Raw genomic sequence first — 21431 nt, 5'->3', positions numbered from 1 at the left:
GGGGGTGCCACCCAGGGAAGGCCTTCGGGTCCAGGTAGGCCCAGGCTGATGGCACCACCAGCTGCTCACATGTTTGTGACTCTCTGATTTTTTTCACTTAGCAAATATCAATAGCTATTGAGTATAGGCTGGGCCCATCCTGGGTGCCAGGACTGCAGGACAGAGCAGAAAGACAAAATGTCCGCCCACCCTTCACCAGAGACCACTTGCTGGGAGCAAGAGAACAGAGGCTAAACAGAATAAATAAAGAAAAAGACAGGGTGTGTTAGGCGGTGATAAATTCTTTGGAGAAAATTCAGCAGAGGAAGAATGTCGGGCATCAGGGTGGAATGGGGGACTGAGATTTTGAGTGGGGCATTCTGGGAGGCCACATGGAGAAGATGGCACTTGAGCTAAGACTTGAAGGAGGCAAGGAGAGACAGAGCCTTGGAGGTGCGTGATCCTGGCTTTGGGCCTTTCTCTTGGCACCTTGAGGAGGAGATGGTGAAGGGCGCTGGGTGAGGGGACTTGGTGTTTGGCAGGATATCCCTGTTGTTGGAGAGTGTTGGGTGAAGGGTCAAGGGTGGACGCAGGAGGCTGCTTGCTGGAGTGTGCATGGACTAGGGCAGCCACCCAGGGAAGCTGCTGGATTCTGCATACCATTCAGAAGTTCCGCCAGTGGGATTCCTACTGGACGGACGGTGGTGTGAGTGTGAGATGGGAGGAGGGGGAGTGGACTCCAAGGACTCAGCCAGGGCCATGGAGACCAGAACAGGTCTGGAACCAGGCCTGACACACAGCAGTGTCAAAGATGTCTCCCTGCGATGGTGAACAAGGCTCCCTTGGGAGGATAGACTCCTCACCTTGAACTTGGAGACTGGGCTCTTTTGGGCACGGTGCTCCTCTTTGGCATTCCCTCGGCTCTGCACTGCGGTAGAGCAGGTGTCCTCCTGACTTGCACGGCCTGACGTGGGGTCTCTTTCCCACCCAGAACCTTTCGGAGATTGTGGCCCTGCAGACTCGCCTCAAGCACCTGCAGGCTGTGATTGACGGGAGGTACGTGTTCCTGTTCCGCTCGAAGAAATCCCTGCTGATGGAGCACAGGCGGCTGAATGACCGGTTGGGCCTGCTCAGCACCATCCTCACCCATGTGCAGGATGAGTACCCCCAGTTCCAGGAGGCCCTCAGCAAGGTTACCCAGAAGATTGCCAGCAAGCTGGAGCCCACCTAGAAAGCTCAGGACTCCACCTTCCAAGGCCAACCCCTGAGGAAGACGGCCAGAATTCTGTTTACCCTCAGGGGTCTTTCTGTGTTCCTAAAAAACATGTGTGCCCCAGAATGTCACTGTGTGATGAAATGGAGAGGCCGGCCTGCAGGAATTAGTGCCCAGCCGCTCAGCAGCTTAAACCAAGTCCAACCCAGGGCTCCCTTGGTGCCTCCTGAGCCTGCTGGCTGCCTGTCTTCTGCTTCCTTTCTTGAGCTGATTGGTCCAAGTGGAAGTCCAGCTTTAGCAACTCCCCCATCTGCAGGAGCTTCCTGGAATATTGTCCCAGGTATGGGGACGGGGGCAGGTAGGGCAGAGGGGACCCATGGAGCAGGACTGGCCAGCCAGGCCATGAAGGCCATTTCATTCCTACTCAGTGCTTCTGGCGGGGCACATCTGGAAATCCACCAAGCCCCCAAAGAACTTGGCCCCTTCTCCTGCCCCCACCTCCAGTGTATGTTAAAGTCAGATGTACCGTCTGTAGGGACAAGCCAAGGCTCTCAGGACTTCCAAGGGAGGTGACCAGCAGGTCTGCCTGTCCCACGTCTGTCAGCCTCTCTCCATCATTAACCCTTTTTCCTGTACCCTTGAATTCTATGCATCAATTACCTGTGGCTTCTCCAAATCTGAAAAGGAAAATGCTTGATGAAATAATTTCACTTTCAAATTTTGCAGCTGAAGAATAAAAATATTCTTTCTGAATATGGGAGTGAGGCCTATTGACTCTACAACATTGCAGAAGTACAGTGCCATAAAGCAGGTGGGGAGGTCTTAATTCCCCACCCAGGGCAACGGCTGTGGGTATTTGGGCATGGCTCCTTACTTCCTCTGGCACGTGAAGACTGAAGTGTGCATTCAGTCTTTGTATCCCACACCTAAAATTTGTTCATCTTAGTGTAAGCATTTTCTCACTTTAGCAAAAAAGACAAAATGCTTCGCATTATATATAATGTTTTCACAATCACAGGTTTTATGGGTTATCACGATGTTTGACTATTCCTCTAGAGAATAAGTGTAAATTGTGGGAAGTTGAAGGAACCTCCAGATGTAGGCTCATTTCAACCTGTCACCCAGTCTTTCCGAGGATGCCCTGGGGCTGGGTCGGCACGATGCAGTCCCTAGGTGCAGAGTGCGGCTTGGCAAGCTTTGACCGAGTCTTACTAGCCGCAGGAAGGCGACCAAGGCCTGGGCTGTGCCCACGCCGCGCCTTGTCTCTGGACCCCGTAGGGACAGGCAGCCACTTGCAGGACGCTCTCCTGGGGACACCTGTCCCGCCGGACCCGCGCCGCCACTAGGTGGCGCAGCGCAACCTGAGAACGCGCCTGGCCTCGCGCGCCTGCGCGGGCAGCCGCTACACGTGACCGCCACGGCCCCGCCCCACCGGCCGGTGGGCCACGTGACCCGCACCCGGCCCGCCCGGGGTCTGCGCCGCGAGGGGCGTGCGTGCGCGCCGGTGAGCGGCAGCGGGCCGACGTGCGCGCAGGTGAGCGGGGGCGGCCGTCCGAGGCCCGGCAGCCGGCTGCAGTGCTGGCCTCCGCGGCGGGCGGCCGGGTGCGGCGCCCGGCTGTCGGCGACCTCTTGGTGGGGAGAGTCGGGCAGTGCGGCGCGGTCGCGGGGGAGGCCCCGGTGGGTCGCGGGGGACAGTGGGCCGGGGCCCCAGACTTCCGTCCTCTCGCTCGTCCCCGCCGCGCCCAGCCGGGAAGGCTCTGCTCCGGTGTCCAAAAGCTGCGCTTCGACCCGCGCTGCTCCCGGAGAGCAGCTGCCCCGGGCACCACCAGAAAGCAGAACTCGACCGGGTCAGCTGGAGCGCCTGACCTTTAGCTCTTCCCCATTTCCTCTCCGAATTGTCGAACCGAGAGATGAACCGGGCACTCTCCCGTGCAGGGCCAAGGGCTGTCGGTCCCCATTCCCAGGACCTCGCTTCCCACGATGGGCGTGTTGCAGACTGCGCTCTGCCTTGCTGTGCCCCGCAGCTCCTGAAAAACGCAGATGCCGCGCGCAGACGCCGCTCTGCTGGGTTGTCCTGTCGGAGTACCCTAGACTGAGTCATGGTCACCAGCTGGCACATGTGTCTAGCAGGGCCAGGTGGGGCTGGGACCCTTCAAAATCACTATTTGGTCTTCCTGGCTGCTTCCTGGCACACAGCTCCTAAATTCTTGGAAGCTGGCCCTGTTAAGTGTAGGTCCCTAGATAGCTTCAGGATGGCGGCTGGTCACCAGGAGGACCCACACTTGATTAGAGTGAAAGTCCCCACCCAGCCACGCCTCCCAGGAAGGCTGGAGATGGAGTCAGTTGCCAGTGGCCCTTCATTTATTCAGTCACACCTACATAATGGAGCCCCATAAAAATCCCCTGAACTGGGGTTCAGAGAGCCTCCAGGTTGCCCTACACATCTCTTCCATCTGCCAGTTCCCGAGTTATGTCTGTAACAAAGCAGAAAATTTAAGTGCCTTCCTGAGTTTCCTGAGCCGTTATGTTGAATCACCTGACCTGAGGGGGTCACAGGACACCCCACGTGTGTACCCAGTCAATCAAAAGTTCTAAAGGCAGCCTGGAACCTGCAGCGGGCATCCAGAGTGGGTCTGAGCTCTTAATTGTAGGTCTGCCCAACTCCACGTAGGTAGTGTCAGAACTGAACCTCAGCCGGTGTCTGGAGAGTCCCATTGGTGAGAGAGACTGAGTGTAAAACCTTTGCTGCACCCCAGAGAGCCAATTCACCCGGTGCCCCATGGCCCCAAGCGTTGCTGATGGTCAGACGGTTCCCAGCCCCCCCTCTGTGATCAGGGAGGTCAGGCTGTCTCGGGACCCACGTTCGCCTCTGCTGGTGCACAGCTTTCCCCAGTGTGTCTATTTGGTGGCCATGGGGCACCTACAGACCTCCCATGACATGGGCTTGCGTTGGCTGAGGGCCCCAGTTGCTGTGCTCTGAAAATCCATGCCTGTTTCTGCCCTGGGGCCCGTTCCTGGGAGACCCAGCCCCCTCTGATGAGCCATTGTGGGTGGAGGCCCCCCTTGGTGGCCTTGCTGCCAAGACACCTCAGCCCCACCTCCTTTCTCCTTCCTTTGGGGTCAGACTTGCATCCGTGGGGCAAATTCCCGGCCTCCTTGCTCCCACTTGGTCTCAGATTAAAGGGTTTTCTAATCAAGTCACCTAACGACTAACGCAGAGCTCCTCACACACTGTTGGGGACATTCCAAAAGATAACAGGACAGTAACGGCCACCAGCACTTGAACCTTACCTCCTCATTGGCATCCCCTTCCCAGGCGCTCCAGGGTTCGCGTGCCACAGAGCGCGTCCTCCCTGTGTGCTGCAGCGAGGCCCGGAGGGGCCCTCAGAGTGGTGGGGCGAGGGCCTTCCTCTCTCGGGGCATGGCCATCCTTAGCGCGTGGCCCGAGACTGCAACGCCCAAAATTCTCACTGTCGGTCAGCAGGAAAGGAACCAAGGGGAGGTGGCAGGGCCCCTAGGACACAGCTTGCTGGCCAAGACTTAGCAGCCTGGGCCCGGCCTTCCTGCAGGAGGGGGGTCCCTCTTGCCATCTGATGGTCACCCCTCCCTCTGGGCCTGTCCCTCTCCCACTGGTGCATTTCAGTTGTGACACTGTGGAAGACTCAGTGGGAGGTGAGCTACAGTCCCCTATTTGGGACGTTTCTCTTTTCCCTTTGGTCTCCCTCCTCCCACGTCAGTCTGCATAGTCTGCAGCGCCCGCGATGGCCTCTGAGGAGCACCTCCATGCGGCCTTCCTGCACCTCCTGGGCCTCTGGACAGTCAGTTAATGAGGGACTGCAGGTGTCGCTGGAGGGTGGAGCACAGCCTGGCATGCTCGGCCCTGGGTTTAATCACCAGCACCACAGAGAAAAAACCCACCTGCCGCCCTCCTGCCTCCCCGCTGAGCCCAGTCCTTCCCTCGGCAGGCCTCCAGGAGCTGCCCACGCTGCCCCAGGCGGGCAGGTGTCAGCCATGAATGCGAGGTGGCCGCCCTGCTCCCGCCCCGTGATGGGGGTCTGCGCCCTCATCTTCTTGGCCGCGGCTGCCCTGCTGGGGCATGTCTTGGTCCATGACTTCCCGGTGGAGGAAAGTCCCCGAGCTCACCGGCAGCCAGCCAACTGGCAAGGGCCGCGGTACACCCTGGAGCACCCTGGCCAGCCCAGAGCAGCGCCCACACAGTGTGACATCCCCCCCAACAGCCGCTTCGACTGTGCCCCGGACAAGGCCCTGACCCAGCAGGAGTGTGAGGACCGCGGCTGCTGCTATGTCCCAGCGAGCAGGGACCCTGAGGGCCCCCTGATGGGGCAGCCCTGGTGTTTCTTCCCACCCAGCTACCCCAGCTACAGGATGGAGAACCTGAGCCCCTCGGAGACGGGCTACACAGCCACCCTGGCCCGCACGTCCCCCACCTTCTTCCCCAGGGACATCCTGACCTTACGACTGGACGTGTTGATGGAGACGGAGAGCCGCCTCCACTTCACGGTGGGCAGGGGAGGACAGAGTGTGTGTGTGTGTGTGTGGACAGGTGACCAGGGAGTGCATTTGTGGCACTGTATGCACCCCAGTTAGAAGCCAAGGTGTAGGCAGAACAGTGAGGCCTTGTGGTGACAGGGGCTCTAGAAGGCAGGGCTCAGGGCAGAGGTGGCCCCGGGCCTCCCCCAGGAAGCGAGGCCTCAGCCATCCCATAGGAATCTGCAGGAGTGTGTCCAGGCAGTGGGAGGGACTGGGGGATGTGCCTCCCTGTCCACGAGGGCCTTGAAGACTACTGTCTCTCCTAGATCAAAGATCCTGCTAACAAGCGCTATGAGGTGCCCCTGCAGGTCCCGCGTGTCCACAGCCGGGCACTGTCCCCGCTCTACAGCGTGGAGTTCTCAGAGGAGCCCTTTGGGATGGTGGTTCGCCGGAAGCTGGACGGCCGGGTGCTGTGAGTTGGGGGCGTGGGCCTCAGGCCCCAGCAAGTGGGTGTGGTCAGGGAGGGCCTCAGGGCTGGACCTATCAGTGAGTTGGACAGCATGGTCCTCAGCTCTGGTCTTCTGTCAGTCTTGACCCACGGCCCACTTCCCATCCGGGCCTCCTGGCCATACCTGGCACACCCAGACCCATGCCCACTGAGGCTCAGCGGGGCACTCTTCTGGGATCCTGGTGTGGTGTCCCCATTGGCTCAGGAGGTTCCTCCTGGGGGGGTCACCTGGTCTAGGACTTCACCTGCCAGGAGAAGCTTGTGGTATCTGTAGGCACTAATGTTGGCACAGTGGGGCACTCCTGGCATCTCATGAGTGAGGTGCTGACCATCTTCCTGCAGTGCCCAGGAGACCCCCACTGAATGCCAGCAGTGCCTGAGGAGGGACCTCGGCCTGGTCTATGGTGGCACCCCCTCCAGGTGGCATGCCATTACCAGCTTTATTTTATGCATCAAATGCGTGTCACTCACTGCAGTCCAGATGCTAATGATTAATTAATTTAAACCTTACAACACTTGGGTTATTGGCCCTCTTACTACCCCACTGTGGCACAGAGGCAGGGGACTCCCTGGAGGCGATGGAGCTGGGGCTCTAGCGTCCCTGCCATTGGCCCTCCTCTGTGCCTGTGTCCCTGGCATGCCCTGTGCTTGCTCGTCCTGCTGTCCTCTGCCTGGTGGGCGGGTGGGCACGGCCTCTCTGGACGTGCCCTGCATCTCCTCACTGGTTTCAGGGTGCTGAGGGCTGCTGGGCCCTCATGGCAGTCTGTCCCCAGGTCAGCCACGGCAGAGCTGGCCAGGACACGCCCACCCTCGTCAGCCCTGACTCAGGTGGGCCCCGGTTGGCCCTGTCGGCCAGGTGCAAGGGAACCTGGTCTCCCCCTGCAGGCTGAACACAACCGTGGCCCCCCTGTTCTTCGCTGACCAATTCCTCCAGCTGTCCACCTCCCTGCCCTCCCAGAACATCGTGGGCCTCGCTGAGCACCTCAGCCCCCTAATGCTCAGCACCAACTGGACCAAGATCACCCTCTGGAACCGGGATCTGGCCCCCATGGTAAAGCAGGAGCCACCGGGTGGGTCGTGGAGGTGGTGTTCGAGAGGCTGAGTGTCACCTCCTGTGTGTCCAGCCCGGTGCCAACCTCTACGGGTCACACCCTTTCTACCTGACGCTGGAGGACAGTGGCTTGGCTCACGGGGTGTTCTTGCTGAACAGCAATGCCATGGGTGAGTCCCCTCTGCTTCCTCCACAGGCAGCCCGAGGCCCCGGCCTTCCCTGGAGGCCGCAGGGCCGCGAGATGCCCAGCATGAGAAATGAGGCCGGCACAGCCCTGCCCAGCTCTGCACTCAGTGCCCCTGAAGGGTCCTGGGAAAATCCTGGGGCCTGGCCACTAGCTGCTCCTGTCCTCGACCCCCACCTGCCGGGTCGCGGCAGGCACCTGTGGGAAGAGGCACACTCGGCTGCACTCTGGCCTATCTGTGGGTGCTGGCCTCTGGGTCAGGCATTTGTCCCTGAGCCCGGGCCATTTCCCCCCAGACGTGGTCCTGCAGCCCAGCCCGGCCCTCAGCTGGAGGTCCACAGGAGGGATCCTGGACGTGTACGTCTTCGTGGGCCCGGAGCCCAAGAGCGTGGTACAGCAGTACCTGGATGTCGTGGGTAGGCCTGTGCCCATCCTCAGCCCGCCCCTGCCTGTCCTGCCCACCCGCTCACCACAAGTGTCGCCTGCAGGGTACCCCTTCATGCCTCCGTACTGGGGCCTGGGCTTCCACCTCTGCCGCTGGGGCTACTCGTCCACCGCCATTGTCCGCCAGGTAGTGGAGAACATGACCAGGGCCCACTTCCCCCTGGTGAGTAGAGGGTCGCCCAGGGTCGGGGGCAGCCAGGGTCAGGCACAGCTCCTGGACCCCAGTGTGGCTCCTGTGCCGTGGCCACAGGACGTGCAGTGGAATGACCTGGACTACATGGATGCACAGAGGGACTTCACCTTCAACAGGGACAGCTTCGCAGACTTCCCGGCCACTGTGCGTCAGCTCCACCAGAGTGGCCGGCGGTACGTGATGATCGTGGTGAGTGTCCTTCCCGCAAAGCAGCCCCTGGCTCCTCCTCTTGGTGGCCTGCTTCTCGTGCCCGCCATGGTCAACAAGGACATTTTCTGAGTCTTTTTGGTATTGAGGGAACATTAAGAAGGCCAAAGCTTAGTCCCTGATGTCCAGTTTAAGGGTCCCTGGAAATACCTGTCTCGTTCAGGATTCTTCGGGTGTGGGTTACTTCAGCCACCTTAAAGCCACAGGCAGGGGTACAGTAAGCTCATGTAAGGGGATGGCTTGTGGAGCTGGACACAGGACAGCTGTCTCCTGGCCCAGCCCCTTCCCCAGGCCACTCTGTCTATGTGGGGTGGAGGGCATGGCTGATGGCCCAGCCCAGGGCACAGGTGTGCAGTTCAGGAGGTGGTCTGATCAGGTCTCATGCCCAGCCCTCACCAAAGATGTGGGAAGTGGGAGCCACGGAGCTCAGTCACCCCCACGGAGACCCCTTCTGGAGGACATTCAGTGGCCGAGGGGCTTAGAGCGGAGTGGACCTGACCCCTCCATCACTGCCACCCTTCGAAGGGCGGCAAGCATTAGCCGCCACCTCACAGAGAGTGCTTTTGGTATGATTTTTTTCGTCGTAGATAGACAGGATACCTTTATTTTATTAATTTATTCGTATGTGGTGCTAAGAATCAAAACCCAGGGCCTCACAGATGCAGGCGAGTGCTCCCCCACTGAGCCACAACCCAGCCCTTTCCTTTTGTGTTTTTTTTAATCACTATGAAAGAAGTAAATGGGTGTGGTGCAGTGGCTCCAGAGGCTGAGACTGGAGGATCACAAGTTCAAGGCCAGCCTCAGCAAGTTAGCAAGACCCTCTCAGAATTTAAATAAAGGGGCGAGCACCTGAGTGGCAGAGTGCTCACCTGTCTAGCAACACATGCGAGGCCCTGGGCGTGACCCTCAGCACTGCAAAAAAAACAAAAAGTAGCTGGTCCCTTCAGGGATGCCGGAGGGAAGAGCCCTCCCAGACACGGCCCTGCAGCCAGCTGGCCCGTCCTTGTCCACGGGCAGCACGTGGACACACTTGGGGTGTGCCGCACATGTGTCTGGCTTTATCCTGCCTCGTTCACTCACAGTTTTCCCAGAGATTGGTTTTGGATTGGTGGAGGTTTTGGGCCCTGTCCTTCCACCCTGACCTGTTTCCCGCACCCCAGGACCCTGCCATCAGCAGCTCGGGCCCTGCTGGGAGTTACAGACCCTTTGACGAGGGTCTGCGGAGGGGGGTGTTCATCACCAATGAGACTGGACAGCCACTGATTGGAAAGGTAGGGGGTCTGGGTTCTCGGGCCAGTGAGACTGGGGCAGCTGTTGGGAAAGACTGGGATTCCAGAGACGTCTGTCACGGGGACAGAGTGGGAGGGGTGGGTCACAGCTGGGGCGGCCGGGGCACTTGAAAGACACCCCTGAAGTTCTTCCGTCAGGAGTTCTTGGGCTCCATGGGAAGTTGGCCGCCCAGGCAGAGCCCTGCAGACCCTCTGGGAGGCTGTGGGGTTCTTCTTGTCCTCCTGAGGGGACAAGAGGAAGGGGCCCCCTGAGGGAGGGGCTAGGCAGGACTCCCCAGGACACAGAGTGAGCCTGGACTCGGGCTTGGGGACCTTCGTCCTAGAGTGAGGGCTTAGAATGCTGTCAGAAGGACACTGTTCGTGGTACATTCATATCCTGCCTGGATGTGTACGGGTGGTCCCAGGGCTGAGGCCCCTCCAGCCCTCTCAGACCCGCCCATTGACCTCCTGGGCTAAGGTCTCAGGTTCCAGAATTGGACACTGACCAAGAACGAGGCTGAGACGCAGCAGGGCCTTGGCGCAGACTGGCTGGGGTGGGGCCTCTCCCTCTGCCCTCTCTTCCAGGTGTGGCCCGGATCCAGTGCCTTCCCCGACTTCACCAACCCCGAGACCCTTGACTGGTGGCAGGACATGGTGGCTGAGTTCCATGCCCAGGTGCCCTTTGATGGCATGTGGATTGTAAGTGTGGCCCCCGCCCCTGGTATCCCTGGCCTCTGGGGCCCAGCCCCACCCTCTGCCCACTGGCCCTCTCTGACAGGACATGAATGAGCCGTCCAACTTTGTGAGGGGCTCTGAGCATGGCTGCCCCAGCAACGACCTGGAAAACCCCCCCTACGTGCCTGGTGAGCCCCACTGCCCCCGGGCTGCCACCTGGGGGTTGATGGCTCCAATCAGGGGCTTCCCTTCCCTAGTTTTGGAGTCTCAAAGCTGAGAAGCCATGGGCAGCAGCCAGCCGGGAGAGGGGAGGCAGGGGTCCCAGCAGTGAGGTCCAGGTGGTGACACGTCCAAGGGTGCAGATGGTCACGGGCAGCCAGTACTTCAGAGGAGGGACGGGGGACACTTGCCATGGGTCACGAGAAGGTGCACATGAAGCTGGGGATCTGCAGAGCCTTTGGGAATACTGGGGGTGGTACAGGAGAAGGGCACGGACCAGGTGACATCAAGACTATCTCAGTGAAGTCATCAGAAGACGGGCAGGGATCATGCCAGGTGTCAGCGACCACTGCCTTTGGTCGTGGGGTTGTGGAGGACTTTTCCTGGTTGATGATAGGGTTTGGTACTTTTCCAAGTGCCTGAGTTGGACAGACGGTGTCACTACTTTGGGCCACAGCCATGACCAGGGAAGGGTCCCAGGCCTGTTGGGGGCATGAGGGCAGCTTCAGGAAGTACCTCTGGGGCTGAGCCTGGGGAGGCAGAAACCAGGGTGCCGGGCGGGGCACTGTGGACCCCCACCCTGGGAGGAAGACCATGGAAAGCAGCCCCACTCTCTGCAGGGGTGGTAGGTGGGACCCTGCAGGCAGCCACCATCTGTGCCTCCAGCCACCAGTTCCTCTCCACACACTACGACCTTCATAACCTGTACGGCCTGACCGAAGCCATCGCCTCCAGTAGGTGAGGGCTTCCTGCCCTGTCCTGCCCAGCCTGTCCCTGCTCACGCTGACAGCAGACCAAGGGTGCAGGGAGGAAAGGACACTTGGACCCCCTGGGGCCAGCAGGGCCTGAGCACTCTGCCTGCTGCTACCCCACCCCCGCCTGGCGCCAGAAGCCTGGTGTGTCCTGCCATTGCCCAGGGGGGTGGCTGCACCAGCAGGGACCCCATGAGTCCTAGGCAGAGTCAGCTGGGCCAGCCCACTGCTGACGAGCCCAGCAGAAGTTGGCGGTCACCTCTGTCCCTGCTCTGCAGCCTCCTCTGTCTCCTGGTGGTCAGTTCCTTTTCCCCGTGCTGCCCACCTGCTGCTGTGACCTGCTACTCCACTCTGGCAGGTGGCAAGGGGTTTTTAGATGTCCCCTGCTCCACTCAGGGCCCTGGTGAAGACTCGGGGGACACGACCATTTGTGATCTCCCGCTCAACCTTCGCTGGCCACGGCCGATACGCTGGGCACTGGACAGGGGATGTGTGGAGCAGCTGGGAGCAGCTGTCCTACTCCGTGCCAGGTGAGAGCACCCATCAGGAGGAGTGATCAGAGGTCAGTGGGGGCCCCTCTCGGGGAGCTTTGTCCCAGCACTGGATGTTGGACTCAGCACAGTCCAGATGGAGCTACAGTGGCTTGGGGGCCCACCACTGGGTCACAGGGCACGAGGCCTGCTGGCCCCTGCACACCTGTGCTCGCCCACGAGCTGTGCAGGATGACCCCTTGTGTCACCTCACTTGTGGGGGGTCCTTGTCTCTAGTTTACCCTGACTACTGCCCCAAAGCCATCCGATTCTCACCTCTCACAGTTCCCCTCATGGTGACGCGTCCTAACTGCAGGAAACTGGATCCCTCCTCACAGGGTGCCACCTGCCCCGCCCAGCTCGGTGCCCAGCTCTGCCCAGCAAGAAGGAATTTAATCTTGTCCCAGGAGCTTTGATGCCGTTGAGGCGTATTAGATGCAGAACTGGCTCGGGAGCCCCAGAGAATGGGTTTGGGAGTGAGAGGAGGGCCGGGTCACCACATGGGCAACTGAGAGTGTGTCACCAAAGCCCTGTGGCCTCTGAGATGTTCTGACCAGTAGAGTCTCACCTCTGTGTGTGACACTTGTGCAGACCCACAGGGCACGGGGGTCTGGCCTGGCCAAGCTCTCGGGAGAAGTGAGCCCCTGTGGTAGGGGGCTTCTGCCTCTGCGCAGTCACCCGCGTCCCATCCGGGACAGGTGTGAGAGCTGGGGCCACCATGGAGCGGCCTGCAGGGTCCAGCACACAGGCCTTTTTTGCCCCCTCTGGGTCTTGATTTTGATTCTCATGAACTGCGTGCTACTGAACAAAGTCCTGCAGTTCTCAGGATCCGTTGCAGCCCAGAGAAGTCCCCTGTGGTCCCAGCTGGGCCCCGTCCTGCTGTCTCAGCCCCTGACCCTGGGTCCTGGTTCCCAGGGCCTTGGGGAGAGTGGGCCTAGGGAAGTGGCACTAGGCGGGACAGGAGGACCTGCGCCAGTCTACCTCTGAGCAGAGGGATAGGCTGCCCGCGGTGCTGTCTGTCCGTGTCAGGACTGCCCCAAGCCAGGACCACAGCTGGGGTTTGACGTGGCTGGGCTGTGCCCTCTGCCAGGCTGGAGGCGAGTCTGAGCCGAGGTGCTGGCCACATGGCCAGGGAGCACCAGGGTCCCCGGGGCAGACCCGCACGCCCCCACAGCCCTGGGGTCCTCCCGTCACGGGCTCCGTCCATCTCAGGGCTGCCTCCCCGGTGCTTGCCCCCACGCACACCTCCCTTATGAGGTCGCTGGTGTAAGTCACTGGGTCAGGGCCTACCCGAGGACCTCGGCAGCCTGACTTCCAAATGAGGTCACGCTCTCCGTCCGGGAGGATGGGACTCAAATGTATCTTTCTGGGGACACAGTTCTGCCCGTACAGGGGTCTGATTAGCTCTGCTTACCCGGGTCCCAGGAAGCAGTCCACAGGGCAGACACGAGGCTGCTGGCCCCAGGTGGAAGCAGGGGCCAGACCCTTATTCGGGGAGGGATGTGGCAGGATCCGCCTGCCCGGCATCGTGGCCTGCCTGCCTGCCCTGCCCCAGCCACCTGAGGTCGTCTGCCTCTGCCTTCCCAGAAGTCCTGCAGTTCAACCTGCTGGGGGTGCCCCTGGTCGGGGCAGACATCTGTGGCTTCCTGGGCAACACCTCAGAGGAGCTGTGTGTGCGCTGGACCCAGCTCGGGGCCTTCTACCCCTTCATGCGGAACCACAATGACCTGCACAGCCTGGTGAGGGCAGGGTCCTGCCTCTGCTGTGTCCCCCATGCGGGTGGCCAGGGAGCACTGGGGTCCCCAGGGCAGACCCGCTGTGGGACCCCTGGACCCCTTTGCTCTCTGCACCCCACACAGCCGCAGGAGCCCTACAGGTTCAGCGAGATGGCCCAGCAGGCCATGAGGAAGGCGCTCGCCCTGCGGTACGCGCTGCTGCCCCACCTCTACACGCTGTTCCACGCTGCCCACGTCAGGGGCGAGACCGTGGCCCGGCCCCTCTTCCTGGAGTGAGTCCTGGGCTGGGGAGCGACGGCCCATATGTGCCCCTGGGTGAGAGCTGACCAGGAGCCTGCAGACACCAGGGCAGCCCCATCCCACTACACGCTGGGTTCCCAGGACCCTAAGTGAGTGGGATCCAGGTGCCCCCAGCGTCCCCTAAGGTCACAGTTCAGTGCCAGGGCATTCAGGATGTGGAAAACCCAGGATGAAGAACACTAGTACCAGCCAGGCCAGCCAGATGGCACAGCAAGGAACAAGATGGGCATCATTGGTCCATCTGGGTCGGGCTTGGAGAGGACAGCTAGAGACCCAGCTGTCCCCGGCAGGACTCAGTGCAGACAAGGAGTTACCTTATAAAAGAGCACCCTCCATCAGGAGCCAAGGAAGGGAGTCGTTGGTCACTCTTTGCAGATGTCGGGTGTCTCCCTCCACCTGCACCAGCCCAGGTGGACCCACAGTGGACTGTCAGGGGTGACGCTGTGGGAAAGTTTACGGAACACCGTGATGGCAACCAGGGCCCTGGCAAGGGAGCACTTCCCAAGCATCAGCACAAAGAAAGGGGAGGAGGTCGAATTCAGAGAGAAAGGAAAACTTTGCTGAATGGGAACAGGAAAAGTCTCTGAATATAAGCAAAAACTTAGAAACTGCTCTATACATCAATTGTAATGGCAAATAGAGGAGAGACACTGTCAATAACATGACAGTCCCTGTTCCTGATGCATTAAGAATGCATAATCTGCTGGGCGTGGTGGTGCACAACTATAATCCCAGCGGCTCAGGAGGCTGAGACAGGAGGATCACCAGCCTCAGCAAAAGCAAGGCACTAAGCAACTCAGTGAGACCCTGTCTCTAAGTAAGACACAAAATAGGGTCATGGATGTGGCTCAGTGGTCCAGTGCCCTGAGTTCAATCCCCGTTGGCCCTCCTGCCAAAAAAAAATAATAATGATAATAATAATAATGCATTTTCTACTGGCAAGACTAGTATTAACCAAATAGAGGGCTTGGGCGGGGCTCAGTGGCAGAGCACTTGCGTAGCCTGTGCCAGGCCTTGGGTTCATCCCCAGCACCAGGCCAGGCACAGTGTACACACCTGTGATCCCAGTGACCTGGGAGGCTGAGGCAGGAGGATTACAAGGTTGAGGCCAGCATCACCAACTTAGCAAGACCCTGTCTCAAAACTGTTGCTCGGTGGTTAAGGACCCCTGGATTCAATCCCCAGTACCAAAAAGAAAGGAAGGAACCAAACAGGAGCTGGGTTAACAGCAGGGACGCGCATGGCAGTGGCTCTCTCTGCAGGGATGTGACTTAAATTATTTCCTGTACTATATTTTGTTAGATTTTTTGGTGGTTTCCCTGAGGACTGTGGTTGACGTCTTGGAGCTTATGCCACATATAATCCAAGGGTGTAAAATGTGGTTGCACCCTGCCCTGCTGTGCCTGTCACACCGAGCCTGCCTCCCCACGTCGTGCACCCGCCGACAGCCTGGTGCAGACATCAGGAAGCATGGTGCAGTTGTCTTCTAAGGCAGTCGGGAAACAGCGTGGCAGTACCACTGGCTTCTGTGCCTCTGCGGTGGCCTGTGCCACGCCCTGTGTTTCTGTTTCTTCACGTGTGCTTGTTACTGACGTCCTCCAATGGATCAGAGGACCCCTGTCTTGCACAGCAGGTTGCCACTGGTGAAGGCGGGCCATTGTTGGTCTGGAAGGGCGGTCTTGCTCAGTCAGAGCCCTCAAGGGCCCTTGTTTTCCCCCAGAGCTCCGAGCAGGTCACGCGGCCTTCGGGCCAAACTGCCTCTCTTGAGCTTCTCTCGGGTTCCCGTCTTTGGCTTCCACAGGCCGGTCATGGTGCATCAGGTGTAGGTGTCTTTGCATTTATCCCGCGTGGAGTTGTTGAGCTTCTTGGATGTGTAATGTCTCTCCTTGGGGCTGGGGTGAGCTCAGCGGTAGCACACTAGCCAGGCATGAGGTGAGGTCCTGGTTTCATCCCCAACACTGCAGAATTCTTTTCATCGACTTGGGTAAGCTTTCGTCTATTCCCTGAGGCGCGTTTCCTGCCCTCTCTCCTGCTCCTGGGACTCCCTACGCCTGGACGCACGCTACTGTTCGCCTTCGTCCGTCTTCTCCCTGTTCCCCACAGGCAGTCTCCACAGACCTAGCTCCAAGCTCACTTCCCTCTCCTTGGCTTGCTCCAGTCCCTTGTGGCCCCCCCAGAGTGCTCCATTCCTAACCTCTCTGTCTTCGTGGACGCCCTGTAGGGCGAGTGTCGCCCTTACACTCCCTGTTCTCAGAGCTGTTCAAGATTGCTGACTTGGGTTTGTAAGTCCAAAGCTGGGCTTCCCTGGGCCACCCTCCCTGTTTCCTGGCACGTCTGGTACACTTTCCTTTCTCACTGGACATTTTCAACACTCAGCTCTGGAATCAGATTCCGTGTCCCTCCCCCAGGCTGAGTTGCTCTTGGCCACTGTCACTGTGCTGCGTCATGCTTCCCCTGAGTTGATCTGTGATCTGTGGTCTCTGTGGTGTGTGGCCATGGAAGTCCGCTCAGCTACCCTGATAGGGACAGCGGGTCTCCTCGCCTCTGCCACGTGACCCTGTGTCGGGCACACCTTCCACACTGGCCAGGCTGAGTTCCTGCTCCTACCAGGGCTGGCCAGTAGTGTGCGGTCACTGCCCAGGCCACTGCGAGCTTCTGGCTCTTCTCCAGAGTCCCGAGAATGCTGACGGGCCACGTTTGCTGTGTTCTCGTTGGTTGTGCGGAGCAGGAGGTCGAGGGACGCCCTCACTCCTCCACTGCCATCCATGGCACCCCAGGAGCTGTGTTCTGAAACAGACACTGGCTTGAGAAACTCATGCCCCCAAGAAAAGAGCCAGGGTGGGAAGGACGTGGTGGGGCGGTCATCTTCAAACGCGTTTCCCGCGGGGCGATCAGTGGACACGTTTGTGCGACTGGTGATGTTTGCCATTCTACATGATGCCTTGGCTTTACAAAGAGAAACCTGTACTGAAGAGGTCATCTGACCTGGGTGTCTCCCTCCATGTGCTGTGCCTGCCCAGCCCTGGACCCCCTGTCAGGAGTAGGAGAAGGGCACGGACCAGGTGACATCAAGACTATCTCAGTGAAGTCATCAGAAGACGGGCAGGGATCATGCCAGATGTCAGCGACCACTGCCTTTGGTCGTGGGGTTGTGGAGGACTTTTCCTGGTTGATGATAGGGTTTGGTACTTTTCCAAGTGTCTGAGTTGGACAGACGGTGTCACTACTTTGATAATCAGAAAACAAGTGAGCAAAGTCAAGTCAGGGGCCCTCGCGATGCCTCAGGGAGCCGACTCCTGCACTGGGCCCTGGCCCCCTGAATGTGGGTGGGCATGGGTTATTTTCACCCGTGGCTGGAATCAGCCCTGCCCCAGGGATCCCGAGTGCTTTGGCTCCATGGGCTCCCCCAGAGATGGGAATTCTGGCTCCACCTTCTGAGCCTCCCATGGGTGAACACCTGTCCATAGAAGGGTCTGTCTCTGCCCACTCCTGTACCAGGCCCACATGCCCGTCCCTCTTTGAAGGTTCCCTGAGGACCGGCACACCTGGGGCGTGGACCGCCAGCTCCTGTGGGGAGAGGCTCTTCTGGTCACGCCTGTGCTCGAGCCTGGGAAGGACCAAGTGACGGGCTACTTCCCCTTGGGCACCTGGTATGACCTGCAGCTGGTGAGTCCCGGCGACCCTGAAACCCGCCTGTCCCTGTGATGGGTGCTGGAAAGAGGCACCTGCTCCTGGAGTCCTGGCTACTGTTGGGCCCTCACCTGGGTGCTCCACACTCGAGCCCCCCAGCTCCTCACAGTCACCCCATCTCCAGGGAGGAAACAGGCCTATGTGGATGACCTGCTGGGGTCCCTCAGCCACCACAAAGCCCCTGCTGAGCTGGGGTCCCCTGACCTGTCCCTCAACCCAGACCCTGGGTCCAGGCCTTTCAGGCTCTGTCCCACCAGGCATCTGGATCCCTACAGAGAGCCCCAAGTCTGCCCAAGGTCATAGCCAGCTGTCTATACTAGGCCCCGACATGTCACCCTTGGGAGACAGGAACAACAGCTCCCGGTGGCAGCCTGGGGACCTTGGCATCCTGGGACACTTCTGACACAACACCTCCCTCCAGGTGCCAATAGAGACCCTCGGCAGCCTCCCCCCTCTACCTGCAGCACCTCCCTGCCCTGCCATCCACAGTGAGGGGCAGTGGGTGACACTGCCAGCTCCACTGGACACCATCAACGTCCACTTGCGGGCTGGGTACATCGTGCCCATGCAGGTACTGGCCAGGCAGCTGAGAGGAGGCATGAACACCATGCTGTGGGGGTGGGGCCGTCAGGAGGGCCTGTCACCCCAGGTGGATGGTGACTAGGGAACTGGTGAGGGGCACAGCATGGCGTGGCCTGCTGTCCCTCAGGCACTCTATCAGAGGCCCTGTCAGGTCTCAGTCCCTGGTGGCACTTGAGGGGGGACAGACTTGGGTTCATCTGCCTGGCCTTGGACAGGGTGGTCACCATGGGTGTCCAGCCCAGTCTGTCCCTTGTTCCCACTTCCTCATAGCCAAGACTCAGTGTCCCCCTGTGGTGGAGGCCACCAGACTGGGGCTCTGACATGTGTCCACCCCCTCCCAGGGTCCTGCCCTCACGACCACAGAGTCCCGCAGGCAGCCCATGGCCCTGGCTGTGGCCCTGACTGCAGGTGGCGAGGCCCATGGGGAGCTGTTCTGGGATGACGGGGAGAGCCTGGATACGCTGGAGCGCGGGGCCTACACTCAGGTCACCTTCCTGGCCAGGAACGTGAGTCCTGGGCAGTGGGCAGGGTTGTCGAGGGGGGCTTGCCCTGGTCGGGGGGAGGTGCCATGGAGTCTCTGCTCTGGCGGTTCCCCCTTCTGTCTGCTGATACCTCTGCACTGTCCCCATCGGCACTGGGCAGAACACCGTTGTGAATGAATTGGTGCACGTGGCCAGGGAGGGGGCCAGCCTGCAGCTGAGGACAGTGACCATCCTGGGGGTGGACCCAGCCCCCCAGCAGGTCCTCTCCAATGGGGTCCCTGTCTCCAACTTCACCTACAGCCCCGACACCAAGGCAAGAGGGCGAGTTGGGAGTGGGGCTCTTGTCTTGGGTGGGATGGGAGCAGGGCCATGAGGATCCCAGTGACCCAGTGCCACCCAGCTTGCATCATGGAGGTGCTGCTGGGAGGGAGCAGAGGGTGCCAGAGCTCAGGTGAAGAGGAGCGGGCCTCTGCTGCTCCCGGAGGGCAGTGGGATCACAGAACCTGTTTCCAAGGGAATGAGGTGCTGATGCCTTGGTGGGGAGGGGCGGCCGCGTCCCTCGCGCCCTTGGGCACCCAGGCCCCTCTGCTGGGAGCTGTGTGGCACTCACATTTCCTCCTCTTCTCCTCCAGACCCTGGCCGTCCCTGTGTGGCTGGCCATGGCGGAGCAGTTCCGCATCAGTTGGTCTTAAGAGTGGCCTGGCTTCTCCACGGAGGTGGTTGCCCTGCAAGGCACTGCTGTGGCCCCTATCGGCCGCGTGGGCAGTGCAGAACCCCCAGCGGCACTCAGGGTCTGCACTACCTCCCCGCACATCTGGGTTTTTTCCCCGGATCCTGTGGTTGCAGTGCCCTTGAGGGCCACCGTGTCAGGAACACCGTGACACTTGTCACCATGTGCAGCTGCATCCACCGCCCCCAGCTGACTGTCCGTGATGTCAGGGTCAGGAAGGATGCTCTGGATGGGACGTGTGCCTGCACCAAGGTCGGCCACCCTGCTGTGACTTGAGAAGGGACGAGCCCGGGTGCTGCAGAGCCCAGGACTTGGGACGCTTGCTCTGAAGTGCAATTACCTTTAATAAAAGGGGTATTTGGAGCCAGCTCCTGTGTCCTTCTGATGCCCAGGGTGGGAGGAGTGTCCAGGAGCCATGAAGGGAGGCAGCTACACTCAGAGGTCCCTGGTGCCACCCCACTTCTCAGGGCAGCACCCTTCCTGTTCCCCCATCACCTGTACAACCCCTCACCTCATTTTTCCATTACCACCCTTGGGTCCCTATGTTGCCTCATGTCCCCACATCATCTCATGTCCCCATGTCACCTCACCTCCCAGTGTTCCCCAGCTCTGAGGCAATGGAGAATGTCTAGGCCTGGGGAAATAGATGGGGCGTCCCTTCTGCCCCAGGGCTGTGGACAAGAGGACCTCAGAAGGGGCTTCCCAGCAGTGAGGCCCAAGACCATAGCCAGCGGCCAGAGATCTGTCCCCAGGTGACAGAGGAAACATTTGGGCCCAGGGTTTCCTTGGCAAGTCTTAAGAAAAGGAAGCCCATTTTACTGAGGCCACCCAGGCCAGCACAAGTCACCATCACCGGCTAGCAGACCCCTCAGAACATCTTGTCATGTTACCTGCTGGCCCCGTGCTTACCTCTGTGGCCTCGGGGAATCTGGGGTCAGAAGTGCAGCAAGCCGTGGAGCCTGTCTGACCGGCAGCCCTGCTGCACCGCCCTGGGGACATGTCCACAGGAGCAGAGAAGGCCTGTGTCCTGCAGGGCCTAAGCCCAGCTGCCACTTTCCAACAGGGATCTGTCAGACAAGTCACCTCGCACCCAGGCGGTCCTGTAGCGAGGGGACAGAACCACAGTGGCTGCAGGTGCTCCACCCCTGCTTCCTGGCAACGTGGCGAGACCTGGTCTCAAAGTGAGAAATAAGAAGGGCTGGGCCCCGGTTAGAACAGATGCACTCCATGCAGGTCTGACCTTATCAAGGTGGATCTGCTGTCAGTTAAACTAACAGAACCGAAGAGCGGGGGGCTGGGGATGAGGCTCAGTGGCAATGCACCCCTGGGTTCAGCCCCAGTCCCGGGGCAGAAGGGAGGCACCTGGCAACGATGCAGGAGGTGCTGATGGGAGCTGCCCTGCTGAGCGTCATTGGCCTGTTTCCTGAGGACAGGGACAAAGGAAGGCCCTCCATGAGTGCCCATTGCTCCCAAGTGCCCAGGAAGAACACAAACCCAGAAGGGGAAGAATGAGGGGAGCAGCCCCTCCCCAGGCAGCAGTCCCTGGGTCAGGGCTCAGTGACCCAAGGCACCCTGTCCCCAACACTTCGCATTTTCCAGGGAGGGTAGATGGAGTGTGGCAGCTGCCACCAGGCTGGACAGGCCATCAGTGTCCTCACCTGTGCAACCACACTGCCCTAAAGGGCACTGTTCCTTGCAGGACCTGACCCTTCTCGCAGGGTACTGGGCAAGGAGCTTGGCACCCTGTGGTGGCCCTGGGAGGAAAGGGACAGGTCGGGTGGGGAGAGGAGTCAGCTCTATCTTCAGAGAGGCCAAGAGGCCGGGGCCTACTCACACCCTGGTTCACGCTGTGCAGCCTGTAGCATGGGACGCTGGCCGGCAGTCACACGTCGGCAGGGGCCAAGGCGGCTTCACCTGATTCTGACCCACACCTGGTGGAGCAGCAGCCTGCCAAGCTTGAGTGAGCTCAGCTGCAGAAGTGGAGTGGTCCCCACGCCTGGACACGCAATACGGCGCCCTCTAGGAGGGAGAGAGTAACCCGGTCTCAAGGCTCGGACCTCTGGTCTCACCTCCCAGTATTCCCCAGCTCTGAGGCAATGGAGAATGTCTGGGCCTGGGAAAATAGGTGGGGTGTCCCTTCTGCGCCAAGGCTGTGGACAAGAGGACCTCAGAAGGGGCTTCTTCCAAATAAGACCCA

General features: G+C 60.1%; 2 protein-coding genes across 4 annotated transcripts in view; both read left to right on the top strand.

The window, feature by feature from the left end:
* Ccdc40 (coiled-coil domain containing 40) overlaps positions 1-1945 on the top strand; it is a 43258-nt gene extending 41313 nt beyond the window's left edge. For all 3 annotated transcript variants that reach the window (XM_058585279.1, XM_046463320.2, XM_058585280.1), the window contains exon 20: positions 971-1945. In XM_058585279.1, coding sequence (XP_058441262.1) covers positions 971-1210 — 240 coding nt within the window. In that variant the 3' untranslated portion in view covers positions 1211-1945. The remainder of the gene's footprint in view (positions 1-970) is intronic.
* Positions 1946-2613: 668 nt separating this feature from the next.
* On the top strand, positions 2614-19601 carry Gaa (alpha glucosidase). Its single transcript, XM_046463206.1, has 20 exons — positions 2614-2726; positions 5158-5713; positions 6010-6155; positions 7077-7242; positions 7316-7412; positions 7723-7842; positions 7915-8033; positions 8121-8252; positions 9431-9541; positions 10124-10237; positions 10317-10401; positions 11053-11170; positions 11581-11714; positions 13302-13453; positions 13574-13722; positions 17275-17416; positions 17862-18011; positions 18364-18528; positions 18665-18817; positions 19137-19601. Exons 2-20 carry the CDS (start codon positions 5204-5206, stop codon positions 19194-19196), a joined length of 2823 nt encoding a protein of 940 aa, XP_046319162.1. The 5' UTR covers positions 2614-2726; positions 5158-5203; the 3' UTR covers positions 19197-19601.
* The last annotated feature ends 1830 nt before the right edge of the window (positions 19602-21431 follow it).

This window comes from Marmota monax, unplaced genomic scaffold (genome assembly GCF_021218885.2).
Source record: "Marmota monax isolate L192 unplaced genomic scaffold, Marmota_monax_Labrador192_F-V1.1 WCK01_AAM20220418_F8-fsc00220, whole genome shotgun sequence".
In the NCBI taxonomy this organism is placed as follows: Eukaryota; Metazoa; Chordata; class Mammalia; order Rodentia; family Sciuridae; genus Marmota; species Marmota monax.
The sequence above is the reverse complement of the archived record's forward strand: the minus strand, read 5'-3'. Positions and strand labels throughout refer to the sequence as shown.

Coding starts and splice junctions, on each gene's coding strand:
- Gaa (XM_046463206.1), top strand. CDS start 5,204: ATGAATGCGAGGTGGCCGCCCTGCTCCCGCCCCGTGATGGGGGTCTGC. Junction 8,034..8,120: donor CCAGGGCCCACTTCCCCCTG/GTGAGTAGAGGG, acceptor CCGTGGCCACAG/GACGTGCAGTGGAATGACCT. Junction 10,238..10,316: donor CCTTTGATGGCATGTGGATT/GTAAGTGTGGCC, acceptor CCTCTCTGACAG/GACATGAATGAGCCGTCCAA.